We start from the raw sequence: 14,026 nt of genomic DNA, 5'->3' as shown, positions 1-14,026 counted from the left end.
AGCAGGCAGGCAGGATGACCTCCTTAAAGCTCTCCTTCTTAGGCAGACCAATCTCCTCAGAATACCAGTTCTCACCAAAAACGTGAGCTCCTCTACTCAGGCTCGCGGTACAGTTAATTCTCCTCAGGCTCGCGGTACAATTAATTCTCCTCAGGCTCGCTGTATAGTTAATTCTCCTCAGGCTCAATTGAAAATTGGGTCGCCACGTCAAAATCCAAGATGGCCTCCTTGCGTCTTCCACTTTGTCAACTCGCATCACTTCACCGACGGGGACCTTGGCGTAACGCTTGTTGCCATTACATTCAGTGATATACGGGAATTACGATTTACGAGTAACGTTAGTACAAAAAACATTACTAAGGATTCTGTATGGTCTGGTATGGGAGGAGGTCCATGTAGTCAGGTTCACTATGTATCGGTCAGTCAGGTTCCGAAGTTTTTTCGTTCAAAATTTTTGGAGATTAGCAAAACTATACATTTTTTGGAATATTCAGAGCATGGAGAATCCAAAAATTAATGTTGGCATTTGCGTAGACACCTTTGCCAATATGACACTCAGGACAGTGATGAAGATCTGTAAAAGCATATTCCTGAACGGTATAGACCTAGTAGATCCTGTGTATAGGACTTATAGTTCAATCTGATACTAACAAGGCTGCTTTCTTGCTTTATAAACCCATACTTATAACTTCAAAGGACTTGCAATATCATGTATTATGTAATTGTAATAGTTATATCACAAATATAAAGACAATGGTTTTCAATTACCTTTGTTTGTTGCTTTTCTATAATCCTGAGCACTATTTTAAGGCCTTTATTGGATTCCTTGACCCAGAAAACATAGGATTAGCATATTTAATTAGGTTTCTAGGTTGACTAGAAGCCGAGATAGCGCAAAATATGTATTTTATGGCGGCCATTTTGAAAATCCAAAATCTGTGTCTGTGCAAATGCCAACATTGATTTTCGGATTCTCCATGCTCTGATGATTCCAAAAATGTATAGGCTTGCTATTCTCCCAAAATTTTGAATGAAATTATATTTGTTAACATAGTGAACCTGACTAAGGGGGGTGGGGGGACACCATGAGTTACCGCACTGGGTGACACCAACCCTAGTGACGCCACTGCTTCAGACACAAGGTACGACAGTTTCAACTCGCACCGCCGTCGCCAGCTTAATGAAAGGGGGTTCTATGGTAGGAGACCCAGGAGGACCCCACTGCTGAGAGACATAAGAAAGCCCAACTAGAGTTTGCCAAAACACACCTGCACAAGCCAAAATCCCTCTGGGAGAATGTCCTGTGGACAGATTAGTTAAAATTTAACTTTTTGGCAAAGCACATCATCTCTATGTTTACAGAAAACAAAATGAAGCCTACAAAGAAAAGAACACTTTCCCTACAGTCAAACATGGAGGAGCTTCAGTGATGTTTTGGGGTTGCTGTGCTGCCCCTGCCACTGGGTGCCTTGAATGTGTGCATGGCATCATGAAATCAGGAGATTACCAAGGCATTTTAGAACGCAATGTTCAACCCAGTGTCACAAAGCTGGGTCATGGGTCTTGCAGCAGGACAATGACCCCAACACACACTTCAAAAAGCACCCAGGAATGGTTCAAGACAAAATGCTGGACTGTGCTGAAGTGGCCAGCTATAAGTCCAGATCTAAATCCCATTGAACACCTGTGGGGAGATCTGAAAACAGCAGTTGGGAGAAGGCACCCTTCAAATCTGGGAGAACTGGAGTAGTTTGCACCAGAAGAGTTGGCCAAACTGCCAATAGAGAGGTGTAGGAAGCTCATTCATGGCTATAGGAAGTGGTTGACTGCAGTTATTTTGTCCAAAGGTTGTGCTACCAAATATTAAGTCGAGGGTGTCAATAATTTTTTTAATGCGATTTCTTTTTATTTTATTATTTAAAAGGACATATTAAGTTCTGAATGAAAAACAAAGGTTTTGTAATATTAACAGTGAAATAAAGAATTGTGTGGAGACCAAATACTGTACTTTTGTCAATTTCAACTTATTTTTATAGAAAATTCTTATGTTTACTTATGCTTAACTCATGTTTATGTTTTTTACTTATGTTTTACTTACTTATGTTATGTTTACTTATGTTTATGTTAGGAAAAACGTATGTTTTTTTTTTTTTTTTTTGTTTTTTTGTTGTTTTTTTTTTTTTTGTCAATTTCAACTTATTTTTATAGAAAATTCTGAGTTATTTGAAAAAAGTACAAGGGTGCCATTATTTTTGCCCACGACTGTAATTGACGCTACCCGCACATGAACAGTTGAGTAACAACATTGCGCCTATTGTTAAGTTAGCCGAACTCTGGTATTCTATATCTCCGTTTCATATGACCCTCCCCTCCCCCCAATATAAATTCCTGACTATGCCAGAGCCTGTGAGGTGCTAGTATTAACCTTTGTCCCGGGCACCACAAACCCTAACTACACCACTGCTCTTATGGGCAAAATAAGAAAGCAGCAAGGAGAGCTGTGATTAAGGCAATGAATTATATGGAATGGATATGTTGGATGTCAGTGGGGCAACTTAGCATAACAATTGTGCATTTTGTGAGGAAAGCACCAAATTTGGCACACTAGTAGACTATCATATTATGAAAAGATCTGGATATTGGGCCATCTCAGATTCAGAGATTTGATTTTTGCAAGATTTCGATTCGATTGGGATCGAAGAGAACACCTTCTTCGTCTTCTGTACAGTGAAGTTGCCAGCCCTGAATTCTCTGGCTACATCTGGGTGCTTCATTGGGGGTGCAACCATGTCCATCAGGTGAACAGGGACCCACCTGGCATAGTGTGTGTGGTCTAAGGCATGGAACCATGGGACCAGTTCCGTCAGGGCATCAAGGTACATCGTGAATGAAGCCTGCCGCAGAGAACGCACGTAGACCAGTACCAACATCTCTAGTTCCAGCAGAGTTGCCCAGTACTGAAAGTTGGGAATGTCTTCTCCTCTCTGGTGACACCAGTCTTCGAACTCAGGCAGGTCTTCTGCATCGTCAGCATATGTCATACAGTGGCGTTCATACGCACGGTGTTGCAGGATGTGCAGTGCCGCTGCAGTGATTTGATGAGCTCTTCTTGTGCGGGTGACGTGGGCAGCTCGCAGGAAGGAGTCGGCCGTCCCTGGCGTTGCAATCTCAGCTTGCAAATCTGCAAAATCTGCAAATCTTGCAAAAATCAAATCTCTGAATCTGAGATGGCCCAATATCCAGATCTTTTCATAATATGATAGTCTACTAGTGTGCCAAATTTGGTGCTTTCCTCACAAAATGCACAATTGTTATGCTATATTTAGCTTAGCTGCCAGACTATGTGTACAGCAAGTTAGAAGAGGATTGTGTTAAGAAGATGATTCATCAGTTTTGCTGGTCATATCACATGCTTGTATTCATGATAATTGCAAAAATCTATCAACTTCATCGTCAAAATTATATGCTGATGATCAGTTAATGATGAAGAGTCACAGCGTTCAGATACTGCAATTATTTCAACTAGGGCATGCCCGTACGTGGGTGCCCGTTCCTTGCCAAAAAAAAAAAAAAACGCTACCCGTACGCTCTACCCCACCCGTACGCCCGTACGCCCGTAAACAAAAAAAACAACGCTCTTCGCTTCCGCCCTTCGCTCTGACTGAATTGGGAGAAATAATGCGCATAAGAAATCGAGAAATTATTATTTTCTCCGGAAGAAATCGAATTACGAACCGTAATGGCGCACGCGCTCGGCTCGGCTCGCTCTCACATCGGCCACGCCTACGCAACAACGCATTCTGTGATTGGCTGCCGGAAGTGCAGTCTTCACTGTCCGGAAGGTCGCAAATCGCAGTTACGATGAATCGCAAATTAGTTTTAATTAGTTTTAAAACATAGTTTAACGGCAACATAGTTTTCCAACGTGAAATAAATGAATACGCTCTCAAATGTGCCGTCCGAGGCAGAGTCTGTTCGCCACGTTCGGCACACGTGATAGCTCGCTGCTCTCTGATTGGTTGAATCGTTTTTTGGACATAGCTCGGTAACTACTTCTCCGATTAATATGAAACCTTGAAAAGGCACATCCTCGGGTCCCCAGCAATATACCTGGCAAGTTTAAAGTATATCGGACCCGTGGTTGTCGAGAAACAGCGGTCACAGACATACAGACATACAAACATACAAACATACAAACATACAAACATACACACAGAGATTACTGGAATTATAGATAGATGAAGAAAAGACAATTAACAGTATGGAAAAGTTTAAATAAATACAGGGTGTCTTAATAAAATGTAAAGATTTAAATATTTCAGAAAGATTATGTAAATATCAGAGAGAGGGGTGATGTTGAGCGTTAGTTATACCAAACAGATCATGTTAGGGTGTGACGGAATGATTGAACTTCATCAGTCAGCTATCACCGATAAGGCAGTGAAGAATGACATCCTAGTATCGTTTTCGATGTATAAAGTCTGTATGAATTTTAGTGAGAGTCGGAGGGAGGTCACTAAAGATCGTCTTACCCTTCTCTGTTGGGGGCTCGGGAATGCTGATGTCCTTACCCTACTGTTGGGGAGGGGTTGTGCTCAACTCACAATGCTGTCATTCCAATATGCAATGTGTTGACAAATGGCTCTCCTCACCTCTAGTCATCCCCAGAGAAAGTCTCATTTCTTGAACTGGATTATTTATTACAAATAATTCCTTTGGACGTAATTCACAACTTTGTATTTATTGCAATCCTGTATTGTGTTGAGTTTTGTGCATCCGTTACTTTGACAGGCTTTTCCCCTCGTATTAAATGTTTAACATAACTTGCCCCTTTTTATATATAATATTTTTTGCAATGCTGGACTATTTTTTACAATTTCAATTCTCTCTAATTTTGAAAGTAAACAAAAGTAATTAAAGTATGAAATCTTCATATGATTCACATTGATAATATTATTGCTTTTGCTGCCCTGGGTGCACCACCAGGTGTGCTATTCACAGTTGAAGAGACAGCAGATGGACCTGACGCGTGACATGGAGGCAGCAGTGTCACGGCGGGAGTCGATCACAATGCACAACGAGGTGCTGGAACGGTGTGGATCAAGTACTCCAACGCAGACAGAGCTGCACCGCAAGCTTGGAGAAATGAGCAGGGCAATTCGAAGTGCACAAAAGGTGGGATATTATGCATTTCCCATTGCCATCTTTACCACCAGTGCATCCGACTGATCAATTTGAGTGAAATGAGGTCGAGATAAGTTGCCTCCCAACTGTAAACTATCATTTTAGTTTTTTGCATGCAGGGCGAGGCATCATTGTGCATGTTGAGGCATCAATGTGTTAGTCATGTTCACTATGTTTTTTCGTTCAAAATTTTGGTAGATTAGCAAAACTATACATTTTTGGAATATTCAGAGCATGAGGAATCCAAAAATTAATGTTGGCATTTGCATAGACACCTTTGCGAAAATGACACTCAGGACAGTGATGAAGATCTGTAAAAGCATATTCCTGAACGGTATAGACCTCGTAGATCCTGTGTATAGGACTTATAGTTCAATCTGATACTACCTATAACTTCCTATAACAACCTATAACTTCAAAGGACTTGCAATATCATGTATTATTTAATACAGTTATATCACAAATATAAAGACAATGGTTTTCAATTACCTTTGTTTGTTGCTTTTCTATAATCCTGAGCACTATTTTGAGGCCTTTATTGGATTCCTTGACCCAGAAAACATAGGATTAGCATATTTAATTAAGTCTCTAGGTTGACTAGAAGCCGAGATCGCGCAAAATATGTATTTTATGGCGGCCATTTTCAAAATCCAAAATGGCGGCCATGCAGGTGTCTGTGCAAATGCCAACATTGGTTTTCGGATTCTCCATGCTCTGAAGATTCCAAAAATGTACAGGTTTGCTAGTCTCAAAATTTTGAAAGAAATTATATTTGTTAACATAGTGAACCTGACTATGTATGTCGTCCTTCAGATAGACGTCAAACTAGGTGTCCGGTCTGCCGACATTAGTCGGTGGATATTAAAGACCGCATGGTGTCCTTCGTGAAGAGTAGGCGATTTATCGCCGGCACCATGAACACATTCCAAATTCCTGCTCTAACCTTCAGAGGGCATTCAATCAATGGAACGAAACCTCCCCTCATCCCCCAGCAGCAACCTCCCCTCATCCCCCAGCAGCAACCTCCCCTCATCCCCCAGCAGCAACCTTCCCTCATCCCCCAGCAGCAACCTCCCCTCATCCCCCACCCCTCCACAAAACTGATGGCACTACCCACACTCTGCATACGAAGAAGAAGAAGAGCTGTTCAAGCTCAAATTTAGTTTGAATTGTTTGAGATATCACAGGAAGGGAACTCTTGGGTTTGAGGTTAATTATATGTGACATGTGATGTCATTTACGATTTCTGGTGCACACATTTTTCTTGTGGAGTGGTGATTCATACCTGATTCAGAAAAGTGAAACCAGGAGGGATTACAGAAACAAGGGTGAATAATTATATCCATAATTTATTGAAGTGAAAGAAAAATGCAGTCAAACCTGTATCGAAAGACCACTCAAGGTAAACAGAAAAAGTGGCCTTTATAGACGGGTGGTCTTTCTGTACAGGTTTGCGGTCGCCATCTTGGTCGCCATTTTTCTGCATTACAGCGTCGATAATTAATTCAAGCACAAGTACCCAAATGTGTACTGTAAGCAAACCTTTCAGAATTTGTTATCACTGAAAACTGAGTCGAATTTTAAAATCGAAAATGCAATCTAAATCGGAGCAGATGATTGCAGTGAGCGTACAGAATTGATGAACGATAAAATGCAATATGCACTGAAACATGGAACTCGTAAGTTACGTTCACCGAAACGCAATATTTTTACATGATCTACGGCTCGTAATGGAGCTGCCACTCACACATCTTACACACATGAACAGACAGGCGAGACACGACACACCACTATTAAACAAGACAAACATAGCCTCTGAGTTTCAGGGAAGTGGCGTCACATCCTGAGATGCTCATGGTACCAGTGACGTCACAGCAATGGCGCCGCTTTTCTCACCGATTACACTGGGTGGTTTGCCATTGCTTTCCCAGCGTTGTTTGTTTGTGCTATATCCTTTTATATTCTGAGCATCAAGCAAGGGAGCAGCACGTACCATTTTTAAAGTCTTTAGTATGACTCGGTCGGGTTTCAAACCACCGACTTCCCAGACGCAGAGCAGATACTCTAATCATTACACCACCGAGTCCGGCATCGATCACAGAGATCTGTAAGTGATCTGTCGGTGTGTTTTGTGTGAAAACTGTTTTATGCCTTATTTTACGTTTTATTTTACTGGAAAGGTGACTGAATTTAATGATTTACAATGGAATCAATGACCATTTTGGACAAATTTCAGCTTACGAAGGGAAGCAAGTATGGTGGCCGCTGGTTGCGTTAGGCAGGTGATTATTCTGTACAGGTTATTGTCCCCCGTCGCACCGCGGTGCGAAAGGGGGACTATGGTTTTCCCCTCCGTCCGTGTGTCCGTCTGTCCGTGCGTGCGGGCATGCGTGCGTGCGTGCGTACGTGCGTGCGTGCGTGCGTAAGCGAAGGACCGCATTCGAATTTGGTGTGTGTCGTGCAACCCACGTCAACCTCCAAGATGGCCGCCGCCATGTATGTCTGATGCCATGTATGTCTGAACCTTGTGAGCAGAATATCTTGAAAAATAAGCGAAGTACCAACTTCTAATCTGGTGTGTGGGTGTATCTAGGCATAAGGAAGAACCCTATTGAAAATTGGATCGCCACGTTAATTCAAATCACAATTTTAAAAGTTTGCTATCCCTCTGTTCTCATTTCTAAATATCTTTCCTTAATCCTGCTTCTTCTTCCTACCTACATTTCTGTTTCATTGCTGGATACTTCACAAACCCTCAGGTCATCACCTATCCCTAATCTTACAGGTTATTGTTATCTCCCATGTTCCTCCTCCCACCTTTTGTTTATTTTTTCCATTGTTCATTCATCACTGGTTTTACCTTTTCCTTCAGCCTCTTCTTCTGCCTGAGTTTGTTTCAGCTTGTTCGTCAAAGCCATCTTACCTCACTCTCCTTAATCCCCTTAATCTCATTCTCAGTTTGTTTTTTCACGTACTCTGCTCTGGTGTGTCATAGCTCGTTCATGAGCCATGATAGAAAAAAATACATGTTTCACTTGCTTCACAGACCCCAAATAATGTGTACCACCAACGTGGACACAGACCCCAGAGATTTGCAGACCCCCTGTTTAAAAACATTGTTCTAGTGGATATCGACATTAATGAACATCCTCCATCCACATTTGAAAGAGGTTCTGCACTCAGAAAAAACACACAGTAAATCAGTCACTCCCTCTGTCTGCTTTTTTATCTATTTATTTACTTGTTTGTTTTGATTCTACTTGGATTCCTGACATAAGCCATTATATGATGCATTTAAATTCAACTTACCTACAGGTGGTGGACAAAAAATGGAAACGCCTGCGTAAACGAGGGATACCAAGTATATTGAAAGCAATGTCTTCCACACAGGTGTGGCCCATATGTTAATTAAGCAAATAACATCCCAGCATGCTTAGGGTCATGTATAAAAATGCTGCACAGGCCTGGTTGCCTATCATTCTGGCTAGCCTGGCTGCTAGAGGAGACCTCGGTGACTTTGAAAGAGGGGTGATTGTTGGGGCGCGTTTGGCAGGAACTTCAGTGACAAAGACAGCTCAACTTGCTGATGTTTCATGAGCAACGGTGTCTAAGGTGATGGCAGCATAGAACTCCAAGTGAAAGACATCATCAGTAAAGGGCAACAAATGGGCGGAAGCACATACCTCAGGATCGTGATATCCATGCATTCATTTGAAGTACAAGGCAAGGCAGGCGAGCAACTGCAGATCAATTGACTGTAAATTTCGACTTGGGGTGCGAGCAGCCAGTTTCATCAAAAATGGTCCGCCGAGAACTCCACAGAGCGGGATTCCATAGTCGGGTCGCAGTGCACAAACCGCTCATCACATCTGGCAATGCATGTTTGCAAGTCCAGTGGTGCAAATATCACAGGCAATGGACTACCGAGCAGTGTGATATGGACAGATGAATCATCCTTCACCATGTTCTCGACAAATGTATGATTGCACATGTGGCGCCAACCTACAGATCTCTACAATCCTGAGTATTTGGTTCCAGCAGTGAAGGATTCTGGTGGTTCTGTAATGTTGTTGGGCACATTTTCCTGGCATGGTTTTGTGTGCAGTCATTCCCTTAGAAGGCAAGGTCAATGCCAATCGCTACTATATGGTACTGACTTAAGTACACTACTTAAATGCTGCAACATAGGGTGAAGAGGATCACTTATTTCCTGCTGGGAGGGGTGTCTTCCAGGATAACAATGCCCCCATCTACAGAGCATTTATGGTCGTCCATAGGTCTGATAAGCATGACACTGATGTCATCCATATGCAATGGGCTTCTCAGACACCAGATCTGAACCCAATCGAGCATTTATGGCATATTCTGGAACGACGCCTGAGACAGCGTTTTCCACCTCCATCACGCAGGTGTGAGTTGATTGATTTTCTCATGGAGGAATGGTGCCACATCCATCCTGCAGAGTTCCAGACACTGTTTGGTTCAGTGCCACGGCACATACAGGCCGTATGGGCTGCATGTGGTGGCCCAACGCCTATTTAAGTGACATTACACCATTTTTGTCCACTACCTGCACATCCAGAGTGATGTCATTTAGGCATGATTTAAAGCGAGTTCAACTGAAAGTTTGTACCATGAGGATGTATCTATCACAGCTTGGCCTCACTACCAGCGCACAATGGTAGGTGGAAGAGGTGACACTACCATTGTGCTTGTGGAGACCAGGCATCTGATGTGCCAGTTTAACACAGACCATGAAACATAGAGGTGATGAGAAGGAAAGATACTGTCACAAGAATGGCCCACCGACAGTAAAATTTACCACCCCAGGTGGTGGGAACCATGCACGCAAGCGTTACCACCCCAGGAGGTGGGAGCGACCCACGGGTCAAGTGGATGGCTGGTAAGCACAATGAATCTGCTCACAATCCAATATGAGTGGTTTTATCAGACCAAGCTTCAGCGACTTCTAGGCATGAGCATGGGCTGAAGTGTTTTACAAGTGCAGAGAGATGCAGAGCAAGGGACATGTGATATGAAGTAGATAAAATATTTATTAACCACGAAACAACAAATATGGAGAATCCCGACATGCAAAGGGACAAAGAGATAAATACATAACATTGAAAAATAACTACACCGCTAAGGCATCAGAGCCACACAAATCATTCGCACTGAACCCAGAGGGTTTTAAGGGTATGTGTTTGATGGTGAACCAAGTGGTTGCAGCAAAGGCAGACGGGCAAAACTAGGTTGGCGCATAAATTGGGTGCCCTCTCCTCCCTTCGGTCCGCCATCTACGCACAACACCAACAATTCACGATGAATGCCACGAGCGTGAGAGGGCCCATTAAAGGGCCTATCTCATTGGCCTGGAGACTAGGTGGCGACCTGGTGGCGACTCGAGTCCCCGCTGGTTGCGGAGACGTCTCCGCGACGTCTCCTGGAGACTAGCCGGGTCTCCGGGAAGTCGCGGGAAATTCAAACATGTTCGATTTTTTGGAGACTTTTTGGAGACCACCCAAGGGCAGTGGGGGCCGGAAGGGCAAGAAGAAGGAGGATGAAGCAGTTGTAGCAGCTTCAGCGCAGTTTGTGGATGCTGAGGCAGCAGTTGATGCTAGAGAAGATGAGGAACATGGTTCCAGTGGCGATCCGACTAGAAAACAATATGATTGGAAAGAGGCCTCAAGAGGCAATGGCTGACTTCTGGGAGGATCATCCGGAATTTTACGATAAATCGTATGCAAGATACAAAGATAACCAATACAAGAAAGCAGCGGTTGAAACCTTCCTTGTTGATATGCAGAACATCTTCGAGGAGATCAAGAAGCCCCTACCTACATGTGAGTGTATATTTAAATTGCATTGAATTTATATTTAATTGCATTAAAATAAATACATGCAAAAATATGTAAAAAATGTAGCGAAAGGAGTAGTGATGAATATCATCGCCCTGGCGTAGACGTCGCCCTGGCGTCGTCTTGGTGAGAGCGCAAGCCATTTTTTGGTCTCCCAAGTCGCCCGAGTTGCCCGAGTTGCCGCGACTGATCAGTCGCGGCAGTCGCGGCGACGTCTCCGCCAATGAGATAGGCCCTTAAGATACAGAGCGAGTGAGGAAGAGTGTGACCTCCCACTTGCTGTCCCTTCTTGCCTCCACCAACCCCACACTAGTCTCCACGCCCCCTGGGTGGAGCCTGGATCATAGAGGTGATGTGATGATCATAGAGGTGATCATAGCAAGCCAATGTGCGGCTGCCACGAGCCCTATATCCAGTCACTTACCATGTCGCTGGCAGTGCCGCACTGGATGGAGGCCCAGCCAACTATCTCCTGAGGTGGATAAGTGTGTGCGGCAATTACACCTGAGAAGAAGGGTGTCAGACCACATTGGTACCTCATTGTCTCTTCTTACTCACCATCCAGACCTACTCAGTTCACACAGAGGGTCACAAAACGAGACATCCTTCACCTATCTAAGCACTAAATTGGACCAAGCTCATTCTCCATGTGGGTAGCGCATTAGACCACTGAGCACTAAACATCAATCTTATCACAGAAGTGATTTACTAATCCTTTGCAATGAACATAAACAATACTAAGGCATTATTTCTACCTTTAATCCCCAATCCTTCCCCTCCCCACCCACATACATTAACGTAACAAAGAATAAACAAGAAGACGTCATGAGGAGCACGATACTTGCAAAATATGCCCCCCAACCCCAAGAAAAAAAAATTCCATTGATACAGCAAATTGTCCATTTCATCAAGATTAAAATTGACAATCTTGATCAAAGCTCGGGTCAACAGGAAGAAAAGTGACGATTTTTCAAATGAAAAATGATGATTTTGTAAGGTTGACTTTGAGTTGACCTTTGACGTTTTTTGACCTTTGACGTCTCCATCTTCAAATTTCAAGTCAATTGGATGAAAATTGAGGATTTTAGAAATTTGGCATATGTTGACCTTTTGGCCTATGTTGACCTCAAAAATACTTGGTGGTTGAATTCAGTGACCAGATATGCAAGTCCTCTTCAAATTTAAAGTCAATCGGATGAAAATTGAGGATTTTAGAAATTTGGCCTATGTTGACCTTTTGCCCAATGTTGACCTTAAATATACTTGGTGGTTTAATTCAGTGACCAGATATGCAAGTCCTCTTCAAATTTCAAGTCAATTGGATGAAAATTGAGGATTTTAGAAATTTGTCAAAGTTGGTGACCTTTGGCCTATGTTGACCTTTTGACCCCAAAAACAATAGGCTTCTCAATTGGGACGACCTATACAACTTGGTGAAGTTTCGTGACGATCGGTTTCGAATTGTGACCTGTAGGTCGGTGACAAACAAACAGACAGAACCACAAACGCAACCGACCAATATACTTGAAAAATCTTCGATTTTGCAAGTAATAAAAAGGATAAAGAATAAGAAAGAAGACTAGGATTGCTGAATGGAAGGCAGAGATGTGACATTTATATCATTCCTATGGATGAATGTATTAATCTTTACCCACCCACATCTGCCTATTTTCAGGATGCTACGTCCTACAACACTCACTTAACAGAGATGCAGGAGGCTCATAAAGTGTTGGGTACGGAGCTTGCAAGAAGACAAGAGCATGTGAACGGATGCAAAGTTACTTCGTCTAATCAGTTTCAGGAGGCACAGCAAATGAAGGAGAAAAAAATAATGGTAAGAAAGAACAGATGCAACGTTTGAAATGGAGTATACGTGCATATCGACTAACATACATGTTGCAGCATGAATATAACTTCGACGTCTTGTCATTTCGCTCACTTCATCAAATGGTTTACAGGTGCAGAAATGGAATTTAGGATTATATAAAGATTTTGAACCAAGATAGCATCGTTTTGGCCACGTTGAGATTAGATGGGACTTTCCTAATAGAGCTTCAAAGTAAATGACTGCAGGAAGGAAATTTACTCGTATGGGGATAAGAGTAAAAAGTCTTTACACTTTGTGGTGTGTATGACCTTTTTATACAGCAACAGACTTATTGCTCATCATCATTATCATTGTACCATGGTATTCTCAGGGTCATGATGTGCAAGAAACAATCTCTTGGCAAAGTTAATGCTGAGCGGTTGGTCGTTGAGTTAATGCTTTACTTGGCAAAGTTAATGCTTTACGATATCCACAGAGGTCATATGGCACAAGCACAAGTCAGTCGGTGCAGGAATTTGTCCAGGGAGACAATGATAACTCGGCTACTCTTCGCAAAAGACTCTGCTTGGATATTTAACGGCACCAACGATTGGTGCTGGCAGACTGGTCCTCTGGCTTGATGTCCTGATCAGAGGGAAGTAGACCGAGGAGCGGTGGTAAAGAAAAGAGAGCTACGGACTAAGGCCTTGAAGGCTGTGAGTAGTTTTGATTTTTAAAGGAATGAATTGAATCTGCAGAGGATGCCCATTCTGTGGTTGACTGTGGAAGCCATGCACCTTGGCTATATGGTCGGCCTAACAGACGTCATGGGTAATGGTGATGCCTCGAAGATCAAGAGACTGAACATCTTCCAGTGAATGACCAAGGAAATAGATAGGTGGGTTCATTTGACGATCCATCCAGAGTAACAGGGTAAGACTGAGATTTCCCATGAATGAAGGATGTTACATTTATCAGATCAACAGAGTGATGCAGCTACTGTCTGCCTATACATGGGGCGGGGGTGCTGTATGGCACAATATTGAGTCATCATCCTTAAACTGCTGAAAAAACTTTATTAGCCCCCAACCTGGTGTAAGCCCATCTGGCAGCTTATATTTTGGGTCCTGTCAGTCCATCTGTCCACCCGGAGTCTCGACTCAAAAATGACTGGACA

General features: G+C 42.9%; 1 protein-coding gene across 1 annotated transcript in view; it reads left to right on the top strand.

Moving 5' to 3' along the window:
- CCDC40 (coiled-coil domain 40 molecular ruler complex subunit) overlaps positions 1–14,026 on the top strand; it is a 107,356-nt gene that overhangs the window by 88,630 nt on the left and 4,700 nt on the right. The window contains exons 17-18 of the mRNA XM_078784153.1: positions 4,987–5,175; positions 12,718–12,876. Coding sequence (XP_078640279.1) covers positions 4,987–5,175; positions 12,718–12,876 — 348 coding nt within the window. The remainder of the gene's footprint in view (positions 1–4,986; positions 5,176–12,717; positions 12,877–14,026) is intronic.

This window comes from Myxine glutinosa, chromosome 1 (genome assembly GCF_964187855.1).
Source record: "Myxine glutinosa chromosome 1, kmMyxGlut1.1, whole genome shotgun sequence".
Lineage (NCBI taxonomy): Eukaryota > Metazoa > Chordata > Myxini > Myxiniformes > Myxinidae > Myxine > Myxine glutinosa.
The sequence above is the reverse complement of the archived record's forward strand: the minus strand, read 5'-3'. Positions and strand labels throughout refer to the sequence as shown.